General features: G+C 39.0%; 1 protein-coding gene across 4 annotated transcripts in view; it reads right to left on the minus strand.

Moving 5' to 3' along the window:
- Positions 1–26,731, minus strand: part of GLS (glutaminase) — a 90,559-nt gene that overhangs the window by 38,702 nt on the left and 25,126 nt on the right. For 3 of the 4 annotated variants that reach the window (XM_061608199.1, XM_061608200.1, XM_061608201.1), the window contains exons 5-8: positions 26,065–26,144; positions 21,168–21,331; positions 15,886–15,944; positions 1,432–1,464 (exon numbers count right to left, since the gene is read on the minus strand). In XM_061608199.1, coding sequence (XP_061464183.1) covers positions 1,432–1,464; positions 15,886–15,944; positions 21,168–21,331; positions 26,065–26,144 — 336 coding nt within the window. Of the gene's footprint in view, positions 1–1,431; positions 1,465–3,820; positions 3,871–15,885; positions 15,945–21,167; positions 21,332–26,064; positions 26,145–26,731 lie in introns of those variants that run through there. The other variant, XM_061608203.1, reaches the window with a different exon arrangement.

Consider the following 26,731-nt stretch of genomic DNA (forward strand, 5'->3'; position numbering starts at 1 on the left):
TCCCATAAGCCTAGTATTCAACATTCATTGGCTTGGTTTTGCACCAGTCTTGGGTTTAAGTGCTTCCCCCTCTCTTTTGGCATATCCATGAAATTGGAAGCACCCACTCCTTGGTTTATTATGTCATTTCCCATTCAGGAACTCTAGTTAATTTAAATTGATCATTTAGTGAAGATCAAAGTGAGGTACATTCCAGCCAGGGATATAACATCTGCAGGCCAGGGATTACTGGTCGTTCCTCCAATGCGAACCACCCTGTAAAGGTTGCAGACCTTTCAGGATTTGGTTCTGTGTCTGCCGAACAGCCTTTCTGTGGCACTTCGGCTGGAGGAGGATTTTACCCATTTTCAGAAGTGTCTGAAAACCTTCCTTTTTGATTTGCCAGAATAAACAAATGGGCTAACTGAAAGGGGGTTGAGAGGGTTTGGGGTGGGGACTTGGTTTGTAGGAGAATATATGATTTGGTTTGGGGAATGGGCTTTAGGTGCCTTTTACAATGATTGATATTAGGAATTGTGCTATTTTATGTATTAAATATTATATGTTGTTGTTAGTTAATTGTATATGTTTGGTATGTCGCCCATTGGTGGAAGGGGCATTATAAATATACATGATGATGATGATCTTGGATTATTTCAATGAGCCATAGTTTAAAGTAACCATAGTTTGGTCCGGGTCAGATGTAAATGATGAATTGCTGTTTTTGGAAGCAGGAAGTGAATGCTTTTATCTCTTCTTTGTAGCTGCACTTAATAATAATAATAATAATAAATTTTATTTTTCAGTCGCCTATCTGTCCAGGTTAGGGACACTCTAGGCAACGAACAACAGAGGTAAAAACAATACATATATATATCAACACAACCAAATTTAAGCTAAAAGACCATCCTTCAGTTCATATAACATACAATTAATCTGTCCCAATCTTGTAGGCCTGCCTGAATAGCCAGGTCTTTAAGGCTCAACGAAAGCTTGACAAGGAGGGAGCATGTCTGAGATCAAAAGGGAGGGAGTTCCAGAGAGTGGGGGCCACAACAGAAAATGCCCTCTCTCTGGTCCGCACCAGCCTAGCTGTTCTCACCGGTGGGACCGAGAGAAGGTCTTGTGAGGCTGATCTCGTCAGGCGGCATAATCGGTTATTCTGGAGGCGTTCCTTCAGATATACTGGGCCGAAACCGTATTAACAAAGAAAGGGCAGTGTGCCCATCTGTGGCTTGTCTCCAGAGTGCTAAACAATGGTTTAACATTATATTTGAACTAGGCTGTTAAGTTGCACAAAGGATGCTTACATGTTTAAATGCTTATTACCACATCAGACCAACAGATCACAAATTAGAAGGGGAAAATGGGAAATACAGAAATAAAATCTGACCCTGCACTTTCAAACTCAAGTATGGGAAATAATTTCAAAAGGTTCTAAGGTTCACTTACATAGTCAAATTTCTCAGCATTATTTGCTCCTTGCTGAAAGGAAAGAAGACATATTTACAAAGTTTGTTAATACAAAAAATGTTTTAATTCTAATTTAACTTAGTTTAAATAAAATAATTCATATAATAATCTACAACTACTTAAATATTATTATTTAATATTAAGCTGTTGCTTTATTAATTAGTCTAAATACCTAATGTTAGATTACTAATTTGTTTGCATCAAACTTTAAAGAATACTACAGAAAGTTTCATTTTTAAAAAGTACTAATGTGAAGAGAACAGAGCTGAACATTGAATAAGGCTAGCTTTATTTTAAGGGCTCTACTCAGTTACAGATTAGTACCTTGGAAATTCACTTGAAGTTTTTTTGTAATCAGTGGATACATTACTTTCCGTTCTTATACTCCAAGGCTGAATTTTACATTATATTGGATACTAGGATGTTCAGTGTTGCTGATAATCATTTTATTTAGGGGCTGGGGACAGTATTTAAGCTATTGGATAGAAGAGGAGCATTGCCACTGCTATAAGAACAAGTGCATGAAAAAGTCTGACTCGAACCAAAAAGCCCTGCTGAGAACTTCCATTTGTGCATCCCTTCCGGCACTTGATAAGCTGCTCTCAAAACTCAGGAAATGACTCCAATAACAGCATGATGAACAGCAATTGGGGAAAGTATTAAGGAAGCCCTGATGCACACATGGGAAATCTTGGGCACATCAATAAGCATCTTTACACCCACCCATTAATGTCCAAAGTTTTATAGGTAAACGTTTTATTGATTGCATCTAGTTCAACAAATGCCTTAAATTGGAAAGTTTTATTAACTAATGATGTCCACTGTGGTATCAGTGGTACTTAAAGGACTGAGCACAATCCTCATGCTTCTCTCCCCACCTTGGCACAGCCTTTAGTTCAACATTATACTATGCTTTATAAACTCAGGGGGCTGCAAAAAGGGAAGTCTACAATTAATATTGTTATGTTTTACATTGCTACATCACATAACAAATGTATAAATTCTGGAATCATATATATACAAACACACAGGCATCTGTCCAAGAACCCTGCCCGTTACTATGTATAAACTGTATCAGGGATGAAGAGAACTTGCTACCTCAAAACAGAAAGAGACCCACTCTCTACTCTGAGTTCTGGCACAGAATCAAGATCGCTTACAGATACTTCACATCTGTATATTGAAAAGGGTTATTTCCTTTAATGAAAAACAAACGTTGTTTGCTCCATATGTAGTCTCTTATTTTTAGGAACATCTATGGTTGTTGTTCTTGTTATGTGCCTTCAAGTCGATTATGACTTATGGCGACCCTATGAATCAGTGACCTCCAAGAGCATCTGTCATGAACAGCCCTGTTCAGATCTTGTAAGTTCAGGTCTCTGGCTTTCTTTATGGAATCAACCCATCTCTTGTTTGGTCTTCCTCTTTTTCTACTCCCTTCTGTTTTTCCCAGCATTATTGTCTTTTCTAGCGAATCATGTCTTCTCATTATGCGTCCAAAGTATGATAACCTCAGTTATGGTTGCCAGATCAAAATTTCAAAAATAAATTATATTAGGGAAACACAGCTTTAAACTGCTATGGAGGTGGAGTACTTTTAATAAGGCAGGATGATTGTATTTTATGGGGGTGCAGTGGTAATAGTATAGAGGAACATTTATGTTCATAATATGGACAATCTGGCAACGTTATCCATGTGACCAAAGGACTAACCTGCCAGGCAATTTCAAAGAGATTAGCTGTGGATAGCATTTTAAAAAATAGATTGTCTCCAGAACTAAATGTGATTGGGAATCTATTGTTCAGAATCAAGTGGATGTGTATTGTATAAGGTTTTTTTCTTCATTATACACATGCTCAATAAAATTTTAAAAAACAGATTATCTCAAATTAATAGGCCTTAAATGCCACAGAAACATCTGGTTAATATTTTATTTAGTTTTATTCTCTAAAAGCACTACCTCAAAACAATCCAAAAAATCCCTTGCACTTTTTAATATAGGGGAAATAAATAAAAAACCTGAATCCTGTATGTACCAGAATTCTACTCATGAAATGCATAAAGCCAGCCTCATTTCCAATTCTACAAGTGGATTAGGGTGTTGCAGATAATATGTGAAGCCACACGCACCAGCTCATCTAGTGATGTGCAGTCATACACGTATGATCACCAGCTGAAAGAATACCACACTGTTGTGTCAAAGTTATGCACCAATAAAGTCAACATACTGCTACCCATAGTCAATGACTACTTAAGAAATATGCTAAAAAGATTAAGCATTGTGTTGAAAGGCATTAGAAAAACAAGTTTTTTATAAAGTGTAACTCCAAATCTGTTCAATGAAAAATAATTAAAAGAAGAAATTACCAACTTCATTGAACTGTTGCAGTTGTCAAAACATTCCATAGATCCTAATGCTGTAAAATATGTAACAACATTTAAACCACAAAAACCTTTTAAATGCACAGTGAATGTTGCTTTGGGGAAGTGGGTCAGCATTAGTTACAGGATGCTGTACTAGTCATTGTTGTACAGTTAAGACAATTAAACTGAAACAAGTTTTGCATTCCTCCCCTACATTTAAGGGAGAAGGAGAAAGATGTTTAATGCCAGAAGTACAGTAAAGTTTGGTTCTTTTCCCGCACCCCACCTTAACTGCAAAAAAAAAAAAAAAAAAAAGCATCTTCACATTTGATACTCTTAACAGAATACACGCAGTAAACAATAGTGTCTGAGCATATATCAAGGCAAACTTATTTCAGCATTTATCAAATTAAACATCTCCTTGCCTTTAAGCTCCAAGAAAAAATTCTGACACACAAAAAGAACTCTTTCACAGCATCTTCTAGATACCAGTTTAAGCACATTGATAAAAGGTGCTGATGAGCATCTTTAAAAAGCACCCCTAAACCTGACTTTAGCTTGTTCTGCATGAACTCTTCTTTAAAATGGGAATCTTAATGCATATTCTTAACACTGCCACTTTGCTATTTTCAGACAACCATGGCCAGTTTTTCCTATTTCTTTTACAGATTAAGAGAGAAAAGTTGTAGGTAAATTAAATCAGAAATGAGGCACCAAATCTTTTAGAGGTTTTCCCCCTATGACAATTCTGAAAATATTTCCCCTAGCAACTTTAATATGGAACACAGAGCAGTTCTTTGTTTTCTCTAGATTTTATTTTATGTTGAGGTCTAATCTTCCAGTTTGTGGAGTCTCAAGTTGTACATATGAAACTGTACAAGCAGTTCATCTGTCTAACAAGTGTACCATGCAATAACTTCACAAACATAATATATACATATATGCACTTACAATGTGCATGCTTGCATGTATATTTATGTGTATATGCACACTACTGTGTATATACAAGTGAACGTCTATGAACACAAAATAGTTTAAGACTTAGACGAGCTAACGACACACCACTCATGCATGTTTCTCAAAGAATATATACATATCAGTATTACATTAAAAGACAGGATCTCATTTTATTTATATTAAAATTGCACCAGCACACAATAGGATCTCAGCAACACTTAGTTTTAAGTTTTGAGATACTACCTCACCATGTTTAATTCTGTGCTTATTACTACTATTTTCGTTGCATTACGCAAGTGTATGTGGTTGTTCCTCCCAATGCTGATTAACCAACAGATTTCTGAAGTGCCCCTGACCACTTAACAATTTAGTTAAATATGGCTATATTACTGTCTTATCAAATAGAACACTTAATACACTAGACTACTATTTTATTACCCTGATCTAAAGCACTATATTTAAACATTTATAAACCATATGTATACTGCAGTCCTGTGAAACTCAGTATGTACAGAAATTGCACATCATTTCAATAACAAGTAAAAGAGTCACCCACAAAATCACAACTGTATGCCTACATTTTTCCCCAAACAGTGACACAGAAGAGAAATTTCAGTGTGTAAAACAGAACCCATTTGTTCCATTGAAATGGAACCGTTTTACTCACCAGAAAGGTGTTTCTCTGGGGGCACTAGGACACCACCAAGTGAGTATTGTCTTCCTCTCCTATTGATTGAGGCAGGAAAGAGTTAACACTCCAAAGGAGACTCACCTCAGCCTCTCACAGAGTGCTAATTTATTGTTAGTTCACTTGAAAGTATAACGTTTGTAACAGAGAAAAAACACTAGCATACCAACTCAAAATAATATTGAACTCACTGAAGCCAACATGAAACAACTTTCTAAATCTAGTAGATCAGTCCCCTGACCCTTTGTCACCTACCTTTCCTTGTTATTTTTCCTTGTGTAACATCCCAGGGTGGGCCTCGGCAGTGTCCTGGTGCCCCCAAAGAAACATCTTTCTAGTGAATAAAATGGTTCCTTCTCCAGTGGGCACTAGGACACCCCCTAGTGGGATGTTCCAAAGCTGACCTTTGTGGGTACCTACCTCTTAATGATTTGGCAACACCTACTGAAGAACTCGCCTCCCAAAGGCTGCCTCTGCAAATGTGTAAATGTCTATCTTATAGTGGTTGGTAAACATATTTAAGTTTGCCCATGTGGCTGCCCAACCAACCAGTTCAAGAGGTCCATTTGTTGAATATCATGCAGTTAATAGTTGCTGCTCTTGTTGAATGGGCCACGATACTCAGTGGTGGGGACAGGTGCAGAGTGCAATATGCTAAAGCAATGCACCCTTTAATCTATCTTGCCGAAGTGCAAGATGAAACTTTCTTCCCCAAACTACGTGGATGGAATGAAACAAAGAATCTGTTTGTGTTATTGACCTTGTCCTATTAATAAATACTTTTAAAGATCTCCACACATCTAAAGAATGCCAAGCACATTCCAGAGCATGAGATGGTGATGGGCAAAAGATTGGCAAAACCAATTCCTGCTGACTGTGAAAAGCTGTATTTACTTTTGGAATAAAGACAGCATCATTTCAAAGTACCACTCTGTCTTTGTGAAACACAGTTCAGGTATTTGTCTAGCTGATGTTATAGCTACTAGGAACACCACTTTGTAGGACATTATTCATAGAGTACAGGTTTTTAGTGGTTCAAAGGGCAGTTTCTGGAGAGCTGACAACACTTTATGCAGATCCCACATTAGGAAAAAATGCTGGACAGGTGTAGAAGTCAAAATTGCCCATCTAAAATTGTTTCAAATAATGATGAGCACTCAGTGACTCAGATGGAGACTTGGAGAGCACTGTTGCCAATGCTGATGCTTGTCTGCACAGCGTGTTGGGCTTCAAACCGTGCTTCAGTCCATCGTGTAAAAAAGGTAACAGCTCAGCAATGCCTGCCTTCCATATGCTCACATGGTTTTTGTTGCACCAGCATAGAAATGCAACCCAGGTATACTGCTGGTTCTTGTTGTGGAAGGTCTTTGGGGAGCCAATATAGAGGTATTCACCTCTGGTGGCAAACCTCCTCTCAGTAACTTTCTCCACTCAGCCTCCACATGGTTAAGCGCAACCATTCTAAACTGGAATGCCTCAAAGGCCCCTGTAGTAGTAGATCTGGGCAGAGACCATGGGGGCTCCACAGCTAAGTTGATCGGTTCTGAGAACTACAGCCTTCTCAGCCAATATGGTGCAATCAGAATGACACTGGCCCTCTCTAGCCTCATTTTCGTTATCAGTCGAGTTAACAGTGGGATTGGTGGAAAGATTTCCTGTTGGCCATGGAGAATTCAATGCATCTGCATCTTCTGATGCTAATGACGGGTACCTCGGATAGTACCTCAGTAGGTGATTGACATCAGATGCAAAAAGATCCACATCCATTCTTCCAAACCATCTGTGAAGCAATCTGAACACCTCCTTGTGAAGTTGCCACTCTCCCAGCAACACATTCTGTCAGCTCAGCCAGTCCGCTTGCATGTTATTTATTATTTATTTATTTATTACATTTATACCCCACCTTTCTTTTCATCATAGAAACCCAAGGTGGCTTACATATGGTTCCCAAGCGGTTTCCCATCCAGGCACTGATCAGACGTGACCCTGCTTAGCTTCAGAAGGGTGCTGGCCTCATGTGCCTTCAGACACAGCCTAGGACCCACCCCTCAGATGTACTCTGCTTTCGGGGACTTTAATGATCTCTCTACCCAAGCCAATAGTCTTGATGCTTTTTGATGGAGAACCTGCAATTTTGTTCCTCCTTGATGACTGCTGAACACCTTCACCGAATTGTTGTCTGTTCTCAACATCACCTGCTCGAGGAGAAATAGCGAAAGGAAATGTTGCAGTGTCAGTTGCCCTCAATTCCAATAAGTTGCTTTGTTTTGCTTCCTGAGAGGACCACGGTCCTTGAACAAGCTCGCCCCTGCAATGAGCACCCCAACCTCTTAGGTTCGCGTCTGTTGCTACAACCTTCCTTGCTGGGTCCTTCAGAGGCATACCTCTGTGTAAATTGCAGTCCTTTGTCCACCACCTTGCAGCCAATCACAACTGGCTTCTTAGAGGAGACTGCAGATGTTTGGAGTGTGTCTTTGCAACTGGTAAGGTAGAAGTGCCCACTGCAGAGAACAAGCATGGAATCTGGCCCATGGTGTAACTTGGATGGCAAAAATTAACATCCCTAAGACCTTTGCTAAGGTCATGAGACCCTCCAAGGTTTTTCCCAGCAATGGCTGAATGGCCACCCTTATCTTGTTCACCCTCTCCTCTAAAAGAGATATTATCTCCCATTTTGTATCTATCATTGCCCCCAGATGCTACAACCATTGCGTTGGGGTCAGATGACTCTTCAGTTTACCAAGAACTCATTGTCCTTGATAGCTGCTAGGATGACACGTATGTCCTGATACACTGACTATATTGACTTTGACCAAAATGTCTAAGCCTGGGTACAGGTGCACACCCTCTTGACATAGATGAGCCACAAGGGTCACCATGATTTTTGTGGAGACCCTTGGAGCTGACACCAAGCCACAGGGCAGTGCTTTGTACTAGTAAAGTAAAAAAGTAAAGGTGTCCCCGCACTTATAGTGCGAGTCGTTTCCGACTCTTAGGGTGACATCTTGCGACGTTTACTAGGCAGACCGTATATATGGGGTGGGATTGCCAGTTCCTTCTCCGGCCTTTCTTTACCCCCCAGCATATGCCGGGTACTCATTTTACCGACCATGGATGAATGGAAGACTGAGTGGACCTCGACCCCTTTTACCGGAGATGCGACTTCCTCCTTCTGTTGGAATCGAACTCCGGCCGTGAGCAGAGCTTCAGCTGTGTTACTGCTGCTTACCACTCTGCGTCCTAAGTGAAACAAAGATATTTGCAGTGTCCTGGATTAATTGGCATGTGGAGGTACACCTCAATCAACTCTATGGAGGCCAGATTCACAGTTGCAACATGTCCCTTATCAAAACCAAGATTTCCATGTGATGTTTTCGGTACCTCATGAATTTGGTCAGGGATTTTAGGTCCAATACAGCCCTCAAAGCACCCTCTTTCTTTGGCTTCATAAAGAGCAGAAAATAAACACCACAGAACTTCTCTTGCTGGACTGGTTCTATAGCCGCTATCTGCAGCAGATGATCTATTGCCTCCTGAACTAGTATGGGCTTCTCTGGATCCAAAGAAATTGATGATGGTACAAATCTACTTGGAGGTGGAACCTGAAATTCTATTTGATACCTGTGATGCACAGCATCCTTGACCCAACAGTCAGATATTGTTGCCTCCCACCACTGAGCAAAACTTAGCAGCCTGCCGCCTGCTGAAATTTGTAGTAAGTCAGAACTGTGTTTGTTTCCTTCCATCTCTGCTGATGGTAGCTGAACTTGGAACATGATCCTCTTCGCTGCTGGTTGCACAGTTGGAATCTTGATCAACCCCAGGCCTGCCTGTTGGAATGGTAATCTCACCCTCTTCTGCCCAATCTGGATGGATGGTAAGTCTGGCTGGTAACGACAAAAGGAATGCCAGTTCTCTCTTCTTTGGTTTGTTACTGGCATTGCTGCCTTCTTCTCCTTTGTCTTCACTAAAACATCCTTCAAGACATCCTCACCAAAGAACTTTCTGTTCACATAAGGCTCTGTTGCGAGCAACACATGGGAGGTAGCATCTGCCTCCCAATGGCAAAGCCACAAAATCAAGCCACCACTTCAGCTGCCATGGATCTGGTGAATTGTAGCATTAGCAATATATGCCTTCACTCTAGTAATCTTCAGAATGGTTTTATCTGAATCTCTTGGGATCTTGATCTGGATTGTCCGAAACATTGTCTAACCACAGTAACGTTGCCCTTGAAAACACAGAAACTGTACATGAAGCACATATGATCAATGCTGAAACCTCATGAACTTTCTTTAATGCCAAATCTAACTTACATTCTGTGAGATCCTTTAACAGAGCATCTCCATCCCTTGACAAGAAATTTTGGGATACTAAGCAGAAATTGGAGCATCAGTTGCCAGAGTCTTCAACTGTTCCATGAACTCTGCTTCTAAAAGGTACAATTTTTTAGCATGACATAGATTTTTTAGACTGAATTGGTGAATCCCAAGTAAAGACCGATTTGATATTTTAAATCAAGAATATAAGCCAGCCAGACTGAAGAGCAAGGTGAAAGCAGTGCTGCTCAAACGAGGCAGGAAAACTAAGGTGAGGGGCTGAGGTGAGAGTCCTTTGGAGTGTTTCCTGCCTCAAGCAATAGGAGAGGAAGACAATACCCACCTAGGGGTATCCTAATGCCTACTGGAGAACAATGGATCTACTCAAACTATGACTATATCTGGATCAAACCCATGATCAGAGCTTGACTGAACCATTTAAAACTGTATCTGAACATGAACAAGACCAGTGCAAAACAGTCCTGTATCTACTCACTAAAATTTTAATACATATAACTCAATTTGCAATTGTTGCTCACAAGTTACATTAAAACCTTCAAACCAACATGGAATGCAGTTTGATTTTTTTTTGTATGGTTATGTTTTACATCTGATTAACATTTCTAGTCTCTTTGTACATACACACTTTGAAATGTCAATTTGAAATGTCTGCTTGAATTGGAACCTAGGAGACCTTAGATTAAGTAACTTTCACCTCAGAGACAGACATCCTGGGGAGCCTTGATCAAATTACTCAGTGGGACTACTTCTATAAGATGGGAATAAAGGGTTGCCAAGATAGAAGCAACAACCTCTGACAGCAGAAGCACTGTATAAATGAAAATTTTAATCAAATTCTTTGGTAAAAAAAGAGACACAGGTACTCAGTAAAAGTGCTATGGGTGCTAACATAAAATGGATGCCAATGACATCCAAAAAAAGATGACGGTACTCCATACTGGTGAGTACTGACACAAAAAAAGCCTGATTTTAATAAACAACAGACCATGCATTGGTTAACCGTCCATATCAGCAAGTTACTATGAATAATTTTTCAGATACATATAAAAATGTGAAGACAATGCAGGAAGAGATAACTATCAGGTTTGAATTAGTAGGTGGGAAAAAGAAGGAAGATGATCCATATTTAAAGAAACAAGCTGTTTCTGTACATATATCCATCTAGCAGCAGGATTACTAAACTGAGTTATCAGCTGAAACACAGAAGAAAAGGGTATATATATATAGTTTTCAACAGCTTTCATGGGACAAGTAAATGGACTATATTCCGGGACACAGCCTACTCTAGTCAGTTTGATCCTTAGGGACATAGTGTCCACACGAAGATTACTAAAGTCCATTTCTTTTAATGGGTCTACTTCAAGTATTCCTTTGTTGGATATCACCCTGTAATTATATTTATTATCTCATAGCTGAAGCTGAAAATTGTCATTTTCCTTCACTGCATCCTTAGAGAACATTGTTGGAATCCTTCAGTTGCCTAACAGCACCTTAACTACGCCATCCAACATCAATTCTGATATTGATCAAGCCATGTACATAATTGAATTTCCAGTCCTTTCCTCCAAACTGACTTCAAAGAAACCTTCAAGCACCTTTTCCCTCCACCATAATCTTTAACATCTGTTCTATTAGTGAGCCAAATTCTTCCACAGACTCAATAAAATAGTAAACTAGAACAGACCTCTAGGATACCTCAAATCCTTAAATCAATCTAGTCCATCTTGGAAGTTTATTCTGGATTGCAATAGACACTGCAAAGCCTATCAAATATTAAGTGAAAAAATGACCAGTGGAAGCATTATGACAAAACATTTCAAAGACAAAAAGCAATGTTTTTCTGAAAGACTAATGGTTGACAATTGTTGCTTACCTCTAATTGCCGTGCATATTAACTACACTTAAAACTAATGACAATTCCAAATGCTATTTCAAACTGTAAATCTAGAGATTACAAAGCAAGTTTAGAAAGAGTACAGATTTCTTAAGCCACATGTATCTTTTGGTTATTATTTGGGATTCCCATATAAGCTGATTTTTTTCTAAGGGGTAAATCATTAGTTAAGAATGTAGAAAAAGGGAACATCTTTCATTCATTAGATTAAATTGTCAGGACAACAAGAATGGGAAACCTTGTTTATGTATTCTCCCTTGAACTGTTGATTGATTCTTTGAATCCTTTGCATTATTATTGAATTTATACTTTTATTATTGACTTTCCAAACATGTATTTAATATCTAAAGCTAAAGATAACATAAAGTTCTCTACTTTGTTCATTTGCTATTAGAAAAGATTAGTAAGAGCAAATAACTATAAAATTCCAACTCATATGTATAAATCTCAACCACAGTCAGAACTGTAAGGTCTAATCAAGGGAAGAAATCATCCCATTATGTTTTGCTGCTGCACACTATCATTTATTTATTCAATTTCAATCCCGTCCTTCCTCCTAGAAAATGGATAAAAGTGGGCAGTCACTGTTTGTTACTGCATTCTTCACTCACCTGTGCTCATGATTATCACCATTTGTTATTCCCACTGAGCACCAATTCTTAAGGTTTGCTACAATGAGGCCTGCTGCTCTTGTTCATTTGACCTTTTCTAGATCACCTCATTCTCTTTTAACAGTGATCCTGTGAGAGGCTGCATGTGAATTAAATCTTCAATGCTCCAATGCCAATCAACCAGTATGGATTGCATCCACAGAATCATAGAAGAGTTGGAAGGGGCCTATAAGGCCATTGAGTCCAACCCCCTTTAATGTAGAAATCCAACCTAAAGCATACCTGACAGATGGCTGTCCAGCTGCCTCTTGAATGCCTCCTGGGTTGGAGAGCCCACCACCTCCCTAGGTCAATGGTTCCAATGTCATATCATTCTAACAGGAAGTTTTCTCTGATGATCAGCCGAAATCTGGCTTCCTGTAACTTTAACCCATTATTCCATGACCTGAACTCTCGGATGACCAGGGAGAGATTCTGGCCCTCCTCTGTATGACAACCTTTCAAGTATTTGAAGAATACTATCATATCTCCCCTCAGTATTTTCTTCTCAAGGCTAAACATGACCAGTTTTCTAGGTTTTCTCAGACTAAACCTATTTAAACTAATGCCCTAAGACATGACCATTAATTTCAATGGGTCTGTTTTGCATAGTATTAACATTGGATATGACCCTATGTTTTGTGTCACAAGACACTATTATTCAGTAGGTAGGTCTACATGGTGAGCCTCTCTCATTCGTTATAGGCAGCCCTTGTCATATGGCTGCTACAATGCAAGATCCAATGGTGTATAGCAGCACCTTGATTGAGAAGCAATTGACTACAAAGTATTCACAAGACCAAAAATCCCTAGTCAATAAGAAAAGCTTTCTTAAGCTATACCAGAGGTCTATCTAGCCCAGCACTCTCTCCAATAGTGGTCAGCAAGACACCCAGAAACGTTTTTACTATACACACACAAAATACAGCTGCATTCAAGTACAAGGTAAGTTTAATTAAATTATATGTTTATCACTGGCCCAGTTTGCACATCACATTAAACCACAATTTAAAACAAACAATGGTTCAATGTGAACGAGTAGCAGGATGGTGCATGCTGCTCAAATAGTTCCTGTAACACTCCTGCCCCACTCCTGCAGCTACCACATCACAGCCAAAATAAGCCAAGGTCTGGCTTGTTGCACTGTTTGAACCCAGGTTCATTTTAAACCATGATTTAGTGTGACAGGTACACCAGGCCACTGATTGCCCTAGAAAAGACCTCTTTCTCTTATGTACCATAATTTAAGAGTCACAGTGACCAATACTCTTTAACCACTCAAGCTCAAGGGACCTGTGTAATTTTCCTTATATACAGGAAAGGATTTTGACACAACTCAGCATTGCCTTGGTGCTATAGACCCTGTGCTATATTTTAATGGTTTCAAATGTCTGTTGGTTTGGAAAAGTATCATGAAATGCAGTAGTAAACAAGAAAGGATGCTAGCCAGTTAGAACTATTGCCCTATTACATATATACTTGTGATACACCGCATGTATTTAAGATACACAACTACTGGATTTCCAAGGTTGTGCACCATCTTCAACAGAAGTGATTACCAGCCATTTGCCTGGCCACTCTGTATAAAACCAAGCAAAGAGTTTATCCTACGAACGTGGGCTAGCAAGTGCTGTGAATTCTTTTATATGGCTGCTGCAATTCTATACAGTTACTTAAAATTAAGTCCCACTAAAGAAGCAAGGCTTACTTCCAAGTAAACATACCATCAGGCTGCACTTATGGATATTACTAAATGCAAGCTTAAAATTATCTCAGGAATGAGTGGCAAAATATTTCTAAATTATAACCAAGTATAAAAATCCAGTGCTGAATCCAGCTCTTATCATCACTTGCTTAATTTTCATGAAATAGCTTTCCAGTAGATGTATCACATGAAATGTCTCACAATCACTCTAAACAGATGAAACAGTATGGTGATTTATGTCTGCTGGACATGCAAATATTACATGCAAAATTTCAATGCAATCCAGTATTGGCTAGCAATTTTATCATTTTCTTGTAATAATGTCACAACTGCATGCAGTAAAAACTAAAGGTGCAGTACATTACAATAGTCTGAAACCTGCACTGGTGTGGTAGAAGACCACATTTTAGACATTTACCCCAATACAAAATGCATTTACTTTGAAGCAAATTCCTCTAACTTCAATTAAACCTATTTCAGGTAAGTATGCACTTTGGATTTTACTTTACAGTACTTTGTAACAGGCTATACTGTGGCAATATTTACACTTAAGTATTTGATGTATTGGGTACCACTTATTCTAACTTGTCAAAATGAATTTCAAAGTTATTTAAACCTATAGAAAAAATTAAACATGAATAAATTTACCTGTCATACTTAAGACCATTTTCCTTCACCTATAGCTATTAAAGATAAATGTTTTAAGCAGGATTTTATTTCATTCAGTATAAAGAAAAGCAGAAAATCATGAGCCAAGACTGCAGTAGCCTTTCATAACTAGAAGTCTGGAAACAAATTAATGGATGTTAAGATTTAATCAGCAGCATAGGTTGTCTATTTTTAAATCTAATGAAATAATGAAATCTTGATTAGAAGCACTTATTTCTAGAGATCCACTGCTTCCATTTTTTAATTTTTAATTCTCACAGAGATCGCATTATGCTGAATATGTAATTAAGGCATATTAATGAGGCAGATACCAAAAATACGTTTATACTTGTAAATATTATGAACAATCCTACCACTCAAAATATACACTTGAATTTATGCAGAAGCACGACTAAAAGTCCTACATTCATTAAACTATGAAACCAACTATTTTTATGAATATATTTATCTAAGTAAGAAGACATCCTTGGTCTGGTAAAGTATGGGAATGTTTAATACTAAAGAAATGCCAGGAGATTTGGCTTTGCAGCTCATGAAACTAATCAAAATATAAAGCATATTCATTAGTAGTTACAAAAAAAAACAATTTTTGTTTTAAATTCTCTACAGAAGCCTAACTGCAACAAGTGCTCAAAAAAGTCTTAGGAAATATTTTACGCTACAAATTAAAACTGATGTACAAGTTCTTATATAACACCCTTTAAAATGAGTTGCATATTTCCCAGAAGGTATTATGTTTGTCTAATATTCTTCCCATTTTATATTTTAGGCCACAAGTCTAGAGAAGCATGTGGTAGTCTTTAAAAAAGAAGTATAGTAAGCCACCCTATAGCAAACAGCAGCTCAGAATTCAGAAAATTGAAAGGGAGATGGAAAATAGAGAAATAAAAGACCTCCAGCAGCATTTCCCCTTAAAATTAGTTTATACCATATATCAAAAATGCTTTTTAAACGTACCTGAGGCAGGGGGTGTAGTTTCAGAAAACTAACACTGAAAATAGTTTCACATACACCCCTCTAGATTCAAACTTTTTTGTATGTGCAACAGTTGCAGTTTTGGTTAAGAGTTTCCATATCCATACAATATCTAACATTGCACAACATAGCTTTCCACAAAAACTATTCATAATGCAGTTCTCAGGAAAATTAGTTGTAAACATTTTACCTTGATCAAGGAAGTGATCACAATTGCTCCAGCATTCACCATAGGATTGTGTGGCCTGTCTGTGAAATAAAAGGGTAATCAGTCACACAACTAGAATAAAACCCAGCACTATCCTTCTCATAGTTCTGATAATCAGATAATGGATGCAACATGCCACCCCCTCATCAACTTGCTGAATTCTTGTGCTCCTTCTCCAAACTGCAGTGCTTTCCCACTTGGACTTCTATCTAGTCTGTATCTTTCCTTCTGCTTCTTTCAGTCACCTACTGGAAAAGAGCCAATCTTAATACAGACAAGATTGAGGCACTGTTAGTGAGTGGTTCTCTATACTGGATGGATGAGATGTGGCCCATTCTGGATTGGGTTACACTCCCTCTGAAGGAGCAGGTACTGTCACTTGAGGCTCAAATGGCCTTGGTGTAGAGTGCCTTCCATCAGCTTCAACTGGTAGCCCAGCTGCACCCCTATCTGGGTGGTGACAGCCTAACTTCTGTTGCCTACCCTTTGGTAACCTCTAGGTTAGACTACTGCAATGAGGCTGCCTTTCGGTTCAGAAACTGCAGCTAGTGCAAAATTCAGCAGCCAGGTCTGAGCATATAACACCAATTCTGGCACAACTGCACTGGCTACCAATTAGTTTCCGGGCTCAACTCAAAGTGCTGATTTAGACCTATAACCCCATATGCGACTCAGAGCCCCAACACCTCAAGGACCGTTTCTGCCCATATGAACCAACCCAGACGCTGTGATTGACATCCTTCTTTGTGTGCCTCCTCCACAGGATGTTCAGAGGGTGGCAACACGTCCCCCCAGCTGTGGAATGCTCTCCCATCATTATCTTTATCTATCGTCAGGCACCAGGCAAAGACCTTCCTCTTTACCCAGACTTTTGACCCTTAATGTGTGGTGTCTTGGTTATTCTTGGCCTCTGTTACTCGGGTAGGACCTATTGACCTGTCCTTCAAATTTTTATTTGTATTTGATGTGTTTTTTAGGTTTTTATTGATTGACTGTGTTTGGTTTTGTCTAGTTTCAATGCAAGTTGTTTGGATCACTTAAGTAAGAAAAGCAACTAACAAATATAATAAATAAATAAATATTGTGTATTAAGCCCCACAATGAAATGGCATGTGTACTTTTCTACCATTGTGGCTCTGAGGTCCCCACTCACTCTTCACAGTTCAAGGCTCCCCTCAGGTCCTGAAAACTGGCTCAATTTTCCTCCCAACTTAGCGAAAAGAGACAATACGTGAAAAGCATGTGGAAACATATAGCAAGTACAGGGCCCCACAATTATTCTGCAGTGAAGAGCAATTGGATTTTTATTGGTACCAGGCAGAGAATTTAAACTTTCCCTCCCCATGATCACTGTCCATATTGAGTCTCTTCCCAACTATTAGGAAGGAAGGAAAGCATGCACACGCTAAATGCATGACTACATATTTAAAAGTATATATAATCTACTTTGGCCCTTTAACAACCAAGTGACAACCTTATCCCACAGTCTTAATCACCTTTGAGCCACAAGCAGGCAAACTTAGAAATTAAATATTCTAATTCAAATAGATAAAAACAGAGTCTAGCAGCTCTGATGTGCCAATATTTATGACATCACAAAATCACAATCAGCATCTAGGGAAGACTTGCTGACTAAATGTTATCTTTAGTAATGCTTTCCACCAGTTTTCTTGGCTGAAGTGCTGAACTGGCGTGGCCATTTTTTTTTTAAAAAAAGGAAATTATGAAAGGGATGAAAAATCTTTTGGTATCACAGAAGAGCAGGGGGCCACAGGAGCTGTCAGTTTTTTAAAAATGGACAAACGTATGTATTTGAGGGAGGGAACCCAAAAACCTTTTGGCATCACAGCAAGGGACCCATTTGAGCAATCTATTAAAAATACATTTAAAATCTCTCCTCTGCATCAAAAACTTTATGTGGGTAGAGAAGGCAAAGTCTCTAACCAACTACACATAAAATGAAAATTGGTTGGTATTTCCCTACATATTGCAATTAATGCATCACTTCTGCCACATTTCCTCATTTATGATCGCACCCTATTTATGCTTTGTCTATAAATCCTACGTGCAAAAAAAGAGTTGTTACTGAACTATTATTTATTTATTTATTTATTACATTTATACCCTGCCTTTCTTTTCATGAGAGAAACCCAAGGCGGCTTACAAATGGTTCCCAAGCAGTCTCCCGTCCAGGCACTGACCAAACCTGACCCTGCTTAGCTTCAGCAGGGAGCTGGGCTTATGTGCCTTCAGACAATAGCCTGGGACCAGAACATCTATAACATCCTATCTGCTACAAAACCTACTGTTGTCAAGGTATCCAACATGCTGTCAAGAAAGGTACAATGAGGAAATAGTCACAGGAAAACATTCAGAATGAGTGTTAATAAAAAAAAAAAAATTAAAGGCTTATGGCAAAGTGAAATTAGCTCAGCTGTTTTCAGTATTTCAGCAATGTGATATATAAGAATACTAGTGGACTATATTTAAAGAAAATGAAAGTGCACGCACTGTGTACCTAATGAAATATTGAGCTGGCACACAGCATTAATTTTTAGACACAACAGTTGATGCAACTTGCCTTTGGAACAGACTACCCTCACATACTTGGAACTGTGCCAAAGGCATTACAGTCTCCTAGCTCCTGTATATTAAAAGCTTAGTAATCACCATCAAGAAGTTAATGGCTTGGAATTCAAGGCTAAATACATCTACAAGTATACAAAGTTACTTATGTTCCTAGGCTAATGATTCCTATAGATGGATCCTAAAAAAGGAAGGGGAAGAAAAAGGAAATGAACAGAGAGCCTATGGAACTAGCAGACCTTTGGCCAGTGTTCTTTTTAATGTCTCAACAAAAGTAACATTAATTACATCTCAGATGATCATGGAGACTTTTTTATATCAGCATTTTCTATGCTCCATTAAAGTTGTGTCTTTCAAATACATGTTCTCTACTGAAAGTATAGACACATTCTCTAAACATACAGAGAAGTAGTTCACATCATTTACATTTACTGTTAACTTAAGAACTTTCCTGAGTCTGTACAGCATCTATGGGCACCAATAAAACTGTGTTAAAACACAAGAAGCAGCTAGACAAGTTAATTATATTTTATAACTAAATATCTGACTTTTAACAGTAGTTTTAAAACAAAGATGTATGTGTTCCTAAATTACAAGCATTTTACTTTCAGATATACAAACACATGAAATCTATTCCTCACCAGAAAGATCACATGGTCTTCAAATGCAATCTCTTAATTCTCATTCTATTAAAAATTAATTTGGTGTCATAGCAACCAAGAGGCAAGTCTTCTCTTACAAAGCAAAAGATACTAGCAGTATGTAGATTTTTCACTAATACACACAGTACTTAGTTTAGAGCTAAATTTAGAATTTAGTTTAGAATCACCAACATAATTCTACCTTTCAACATATTTAGTAAGAGCTTATACAAAAAAATACACAGAAGGAGAGATCCTACATCATACCAAGGGATGTAACTTCTCATTCCTCCTCACTGCAAATCCCCATGCCCCTCACCCCCAAACAAATTTTCGGAGAATGCGGGGAACTGCAGGGGGGAAAGAAGACAAAGGGTAAGTTCTGTTTGCACAAGTGAGAAGTCTGTTGCACAAATGGGATGGCACAATTGGATATCCCCCAGAAAAACATACACAAACTTTCAACTTGAGAAGAGCAATTTGTTTTGAAATGGGAACAGAGTTCTATCAAATGATGAGCAAAAGAAAAGCAGTCATAGCTTTCACTTTTGTTATAGGAACCTCACTTAGGCTTTAATTCAGTATTGCTGTCTACCACCAACTGTGGAAACGAGAATGCAAAAATGGTTTGTTTCAGTTAACTTAGGACATTCTGGCTTAGATCCAGAATACTGAAAACAGAACTTCTATAAGGGAGCACCACGCAAATGATGTTCCTCATTATATTATCATCATACATCAGAAGGGAAAAAGGTGCTGCACATCAGAACAGGGATGGCTAACCTTTCTCAGCCCAAGGACCACACTGACCACATTGACAGTCTGGATCACATGCCAATAGTTGGTGTGGCATACATCTCTCACACACATTCTCATTCACACAGTCTTCACATGGAAGTACAAAGAACACTCTCTCTTACACACACACACGCCACTCTCTTCCCCTCTGCGATAGGCAGGAGAAGAAATGTCTCTTGCTCTTCCAGCATTGTTCCTTGAAGAGCAAGAGACAGTGCTGGGAGCACGGCTTTGTAAATTTGAGCTTCAAAAGGTTCCTTGAGATTGGAGAAAGAGCACTACAGCACACTTTGGTTATTTTTCCATCACAGCACTGGGGGAAGAAAAGAGGTGTTAAAAACTTCTCCAATCAGCCCAGCAGTGCAATGGGGTGATTTCTCTCCATCTGCTTACCTTTCAAAAGTGTGGGTTAATCTCTGCTGCTCTATAACAAAGGGTAGGCATGACTAAGTGCCAAGGAAACCCACTGGTGCCTGGGCCAGCTTTATTGTACAGAGCCACTACAGGGATTCTTTATGGACAACTATCACCCCCAGCTTCTGCTCCTCCTGTAACCTTCTGCTGCTATTCCTCGCAACCACAAAGAACAGCAGCAGTTACAGACACACCAGTCTAGGGTACTTACTCATGAAACTACCCATGTGCCTGGCTGATGTTCTGTCTCAAGCAGAAGTACTTGCTCATGAGTCTGACTATTCCCAGCCATTAAATCCAATGTTCCCAAGATGTCTTTTAGGACAGCATGGAGAAGTAGTGATCCTCTTCAAAATATATATTTATTTTTCCACAGCCAAACCCAGGTATGGAACACACCAGGTGACAGTGTGGAACAATGCAAACACCACAATTTTTCCAGGAACATAACTAGCATAAGCATGCATGCCATCATGGGTTGTTTTTTGTTTCGTTTCTTAAACACAGATGGCCTGCTACCTGAGTTCTCTGGCATGCACATCTGAATGCACATACCTTCTTCTCACTCACTGCTCTTAAACCATGAAAGGACATTAGCTGTAATCATATCTCATACCAAAAGGAAAAGTAAAGAACTGCCATTACAATTTCACAGAATAGGTAGACGGACGGGACAATTCAGTCTATTTTTCCCTCTGAGTTGCTTCTCCATCTTCCTTCACCCCTTTTTAAATATATATATATACACATATACATATATACATACAGATATACATACATATATAGACTATTGAGAAGTAGCAGTTACATGTATAGCTAACTTACCATCTTCATTGAGAAACAATTTGTTGAATCTTAGTCCACTAGGCTCTTTACCAACATATCTGTGTACATATTCCGTGCCAAGGTCATTAACAGCAACAGCATACTTCAAAGGCTTTACACAGGACTGAAGACAAAATGGAACTTTGGTATCCCCAACAGAATGCCTGAGAGACAAATACCATATTAGTCATCGCACATTTTCCCCATGGAAGTTCTAATAACATTGTCATAATAGGTTTGCAAAATAAATATAATCCTGGGGCACGGACATCTGAAGGGCATTCTATTATTGTGATTATTCAGTTCGTATGGCCCATCAAGACAGAACAGGCTTTTTCAAAAAAATCATATTACAGTAATACCTCAGTTAACAAATCCTCCAGGAAGGAAGCTCCTTTTAACAAAGTCTTTAAGGTGAAACTGATCAGCCTTGCTTGTTATAGATAAACTTTCAAGCCTATGCCTTTGCTTTAAGGTGAAACTGTCTAGCCTGTGTTTTTGCTTTGCTATCAAACTTTCAAGCCTGTGCCTTAGCTTTCCTAGGGTGAAACTGACAAGGCCGTACTTTTGCTTTACATTAAAGAGATCTCTTGCGTTCTCCCAGGGCTGGGGAGGGAAGGATCCAATTCAATTCAGACGAGAAGTGGGTGGGTGGGTGCCGGGTAGGCACCCTTTAAAGCTTCTGTTGAAGCTGACCCCACTATCTATGAGCAGGTGTAGGAACTTATCCCTTACTTTCCATGTTATTCCTATCTCTGGTAGGAAAGTTTCTCTTAAAGAAGTAATGTGCAGGAGGAACGCATCTACCATGTTAACTGAGGTATTACTGCATTTCATTACTAACATAGGTTGTTTTGGCAGGAAAAGCAAACAATTAAAAATAAATGAAAAACCCACCAGTTGAAACATTCAGCAGCACAGTTCTTTAAATACTACAATAGTACTAATGAAGCATAAATAATTGGTAACACATATACCCAGAACCTATAAGAAATCAGTATTGGATGCAAATAAGTTCCTTTAGCAACAGTTTCGGCTATTACATACCTATAGTCAGGAATTAGCATCTATCAACAAGTTCTCAACTGCCATAGCCTGTGCTGAATATATTAACTCTCTTGATAAACATATATGGGCCAGCTTACTTTAACAAAAATCAGATATGGATTTGAGTCTTCAAGAGCTGACTTAATTTAGTACCATTTTAATAAGTCAACAGAACATGAACCTAGATATTAAATAAAATAATCTCAAGCGGGCCCAACCTTGTTTTCTTACAGCACATATGGGCAACTCACTAATCAGCTGGAGTGATGGGAGGCGCTATGTAATCTCAAAACATCAGGAGAGATTTAAAGCCCCCTTCCTCACATACCAAGAGGATGGGGGAGAGAAGTGTATATAGTTGTGTGTCTGCATGGTGGAAGGGGGTGCAGCTGTGGATCCATGGATGAGACCGAGTGTGAGGAAGGCTAGATATCTGTTTGTGTCCCAAATATTTCCACTTAGCTGCTCTCTTTTTGTAGTCCCAGGTATCTAGCATGCTGCAATACATGACTGAGCTTTTATTCAGGGAGATTCACTGAGCTTCATCTTTGCTGGCTAACCCAAGGAATAGCTCCCAAGGTTGAGAACCTCTCCCTGAACTTGATCACATGATCTGGCTTTGACACTGGAACAATTCCTTGAAGCCTTAAGAAAGGAAAATAACAGCCATTTGGGCTTCCTGCACAGTAGCCTGTGAAAAGTGCTATTTGTTTAGTACTTGAATTAAAAACAAATATAGATATTTGAGCCAGCTATAAAAATCCGAAGTATGATAATAGCGACAATAAAACCAAAACCAAAACTTCATATACTGCTTTTGTTCAACTCTGTTTCATTTGATTCTCAATACATTCCCAGCGGAAGTGTTACACCAAAAATGCATCAAGATCCTTTGTGGATTTTCCAACCTTTTTGCTTTGATCAGAAAAAAAAAATAAAAAAATGCTTGTTTCTTTCAAAAGAGACTTGCATAAAAGTCTATTAACAAGAAGACACACCTGTAAATGGTGTAGAACAGCAGAGAGGTTTACAATATATGTATTTTAGCAGCTTCAAGCACACAAGCCAAGGCCCATTAAAGTCACATCTCTCATTGGGTTTATTATTGTTATTATTTATTAAACTCCTATCACACCCTTCCTCCCAGAAGGAGCCCAGCGTGGCAGAGAAAGAACAAAACACTAAAAACATCTTAAAACATCTCAAAAACAAAACTTCTTAAAAACATTTTTTAAAAAATCTTAAAAAACATCTTAAAAAGCAATTCCAAAACGGATGTAAACTGGAAAAAGATCTCGACTTAGAAGGCTTGTTGAAAGAGGAAGGTATGTACCGAAAACATAACAGAGATTGCACCTGTCTAATCTTTAAGGGGAGGGAACTCCAAAGGAGAGTTGCCACAACACTGAAGGTCTGCTTCCTATATTGTGCAGAATGGACCTCCTGGTAAGATCGTATCTACAGGAGGCTTTCACCTGTAGAGTGCAGTGACTGACTGGGTATATAAGGGGTAGTAACAGCAGTAGTAGTTTATTGTTTTTAGCCAATGGCCATTACAATGTGAATGTCAATAAAAAACATCTGGTAAAACATGCATATAAAACATATATAAGACAATAGCAATCTATCCAATGATACGTACATAAAACCCTTATATAAGGGGTAAGACAATCTTTCAGGTATCCCAAAAGCCATCTAGGGCTTTGTACACCAAAACCAGCACCTTGAACTTGGCCTGGCAGCTAATGGGAAGCCAATAGTCAAGAATTCCACATTCAATAAATTATTGCATATTTTATACCCCAACTTTTATTTATTTAAAGTATTTTTAAAGCTCTCTCTATATACTATATATTTATCCTGGGTGGGTGGGTGGGTGTAGCTAGATCTATCTAGTATGTCTGCCTAAAACACTGGCACGTACCATGTTTTGCTGCATTATTTCATTACTAGCAGCCAGTACATTCCCTCACAAGGATTTCCCTGCCCACCAAAACTTAATTTATAATGCCAGTAATTGTAATTACAGCAATGTAAATTATACACTATAGTCAGCATGGTTTTTTGCATTCCGCAATGTTAAATTGAAAATGCTCCCCATGCCATTCTGATCCTTCCTATAAACTCATTTCAAAACAAAACCTTACAAAACCTATACTCCTGAACTTAGAAATGCTTGCTTAGCCCTCTAAATCTTCATGGTGATACACAAAACAGTCAGAGAGAATCGAGAGTTCAAAGTCTAAAAAGAAGGGGGGAAAGACCCCTGTTGGACTTTTTTCTGTCAGAGTTCTCATAATCTGTTGAAATTAATTAAAAATCAGCCATGTTCACAGAATACCTGTAATCCTATTACTGACCTTGCCCCATACTCTGATTCATCTTCTGCAGTTTAAAAGTAAAAAAAAGCCTCGCCAATTTTTTATTAATTTAAGAAATTTAGCATTGGAGTCAATGATAAGCCCGCACATGCTCAGTAATAACCAACTGTTGGTGTTCTAAAAGCCAGACTCGCTGCTGCTTGGCTTCCCTAATCAGACCAGACCTTTATTTCACTTTAGACAGTCATGGCTTCCCTCAAAGAATCCTGGGAAGTGTAGTTTGTGAAGGGTGCTGAGAGGAGACTCCTATTCCCCTGACAGAGTTCCAGTGGCCAGAGTGGTTTAATACTCAGCTGCTCTGACTGAAGCTCTGTGAGGGGAACAGGGCATCTCCTAGCAACTTTCAGCACCCTTCACTAACTACACTTCCCAGGATTCTTTGGGGGAAGCCATGACTGTCTAAAGTGGAATAAAGGTCTGGTGTGATGTGGCCAAGTGACAGCTTTGGTTTAAATTTGGGTGGGAGACTACATGTGCCTGCTGTAGAATAAACAGGTGGGAGAAACGCTGAAAAAGAATGATACTGTTCATAGTGTTTTCCTTTTGGAAATGGGCTTCTCCTCTGCCCAGTGCGCACCCACCCAATCTCCTCTCCTCCCCCTTCCTGCCCTCCTTCTCCCCACCCTGCCCCTCCCCCAGGACAGTTTCACCAATGCATAATTGCACAGGAGTAAATCCCATTGAACTCAATAAGCATGCAGATGATCAGACCCGTCTTTTCCCTCTTTCCCCTCTCCTTTCCCTTCCTCTCCCTTCCTCCTCCCCTGCCCACTTCAGCCCTCCCTCCCTATGGTCAGTTTATCCTAAGCACGATTGCACGGGAGTAAATCCCACTGAACTCAATAACCATGCAAATCTGCCCTCTTCGTGGTTTGTATGGGGAAGACAAACAATTCCAGGTTTTAGACCCAAGACTAAGTCAAATCATGACTCAGCCCCTGCAAGTGTGGCAGCAGCAGAAGCACCAGGAGAAGAGCACAGCAGCCATAATCTTTTTTCCAGGAACTCTCACATTTGCTTGTTTGCACTAAGTCATAGTTCAAAGAAATGTCATCCTAGTTTTCTATTGAATAAGAGACTGCACAGAACAGAACATAAAGCAAATTCTCCAGGTAGAGCCATAAGGAATACATACCATGGATTTTACAGCACTGCCTTATGGCAAATTTGGATTCTCAGAGTTAGGATACTACTTCTATCACTTATACAGATGGGCCCCGCTTATATGGCAGGTTCCGTTCCAGACTGCTGCCGTAAAGCAGAAATCGGCGTAAAGCGGAACCCACTGAGTATAATGGGGCGCGTCACGAGAAAATGCCACAAAAGCGCAAAAACAGCTTTAAAATGGGGAATTTCCCCTAATTGAAAGCCGCCGCATGAGCGGAATGCCAGAATGCGAAGCGCCGGTAAGCAGGGCCCTACTGTAGCTGAAATTTGGACAGTTCACATATTGAAGTATCATACCATACCTCTGTCCATCGACTGTACAGACAGACACTCCCCACAAGTCAGGACTGAATTTAGCCAGTTGTGGAATATAGTCAGCAACCTACCCAAAATGAGATCAATAATGTTAATTAGGGATTATTACACTGCATTACTACAAGTGCTTTAAAGGAGAAGCATAGCTATGAAAAAAATGTGAGAGAGATAAACAAAACAAAGTTCAAACTACAAACATACAGTGAAGGCTCTTCCATTATAAACTTATTAAGGCATTAATAACATCCCCCTTTGGGGAACAAAGCTTGCTAGCTGAACGAACATGTTTACCATAGGCCCAAAAGATCACATCTATCCATTATTGTGCCAACTCCAAAAAAGCTGCTTACATATACTGTTGGCCTGGACTCCATGACAAACTGTATTAATTCATTTTATGCTGCTCATTTTTGTTAATGTATTTTGTGCATTAATTTGAAAGCAGCCACGGATTGACTTCTAAACAAATAAATAAAGACAACTATAAACATTTGTATGTTTAATATAGTACTGAAACAAACATCTCTCCCCATGAAGTTCTGAAATGAAGATTTTAATTTTTTTAAAGGCAACTATTTCAATGCTTTCTGGTCAGATATTTTTTTTAAGTCCGATTTTAAGAAAAAATCCAAGATAAAGAGTATAGCACCTGTA

This window comes from Rhineura floridana, chromosome 2 (genome assembly GCF_030035675.1).
Source record: "Rhineura floridana isolate rRhiFlo1 chromosome 2, rRhiFlo1.hap2, whole genome shotgun sequence".
Classification (NCBI taxonomy): domain Eukaryota; kingdom Metazoa; phylum Chordata; class Lepidosauria; order Squamata; family Rhineuridae; genus Rhineura; species Rhineura floridana.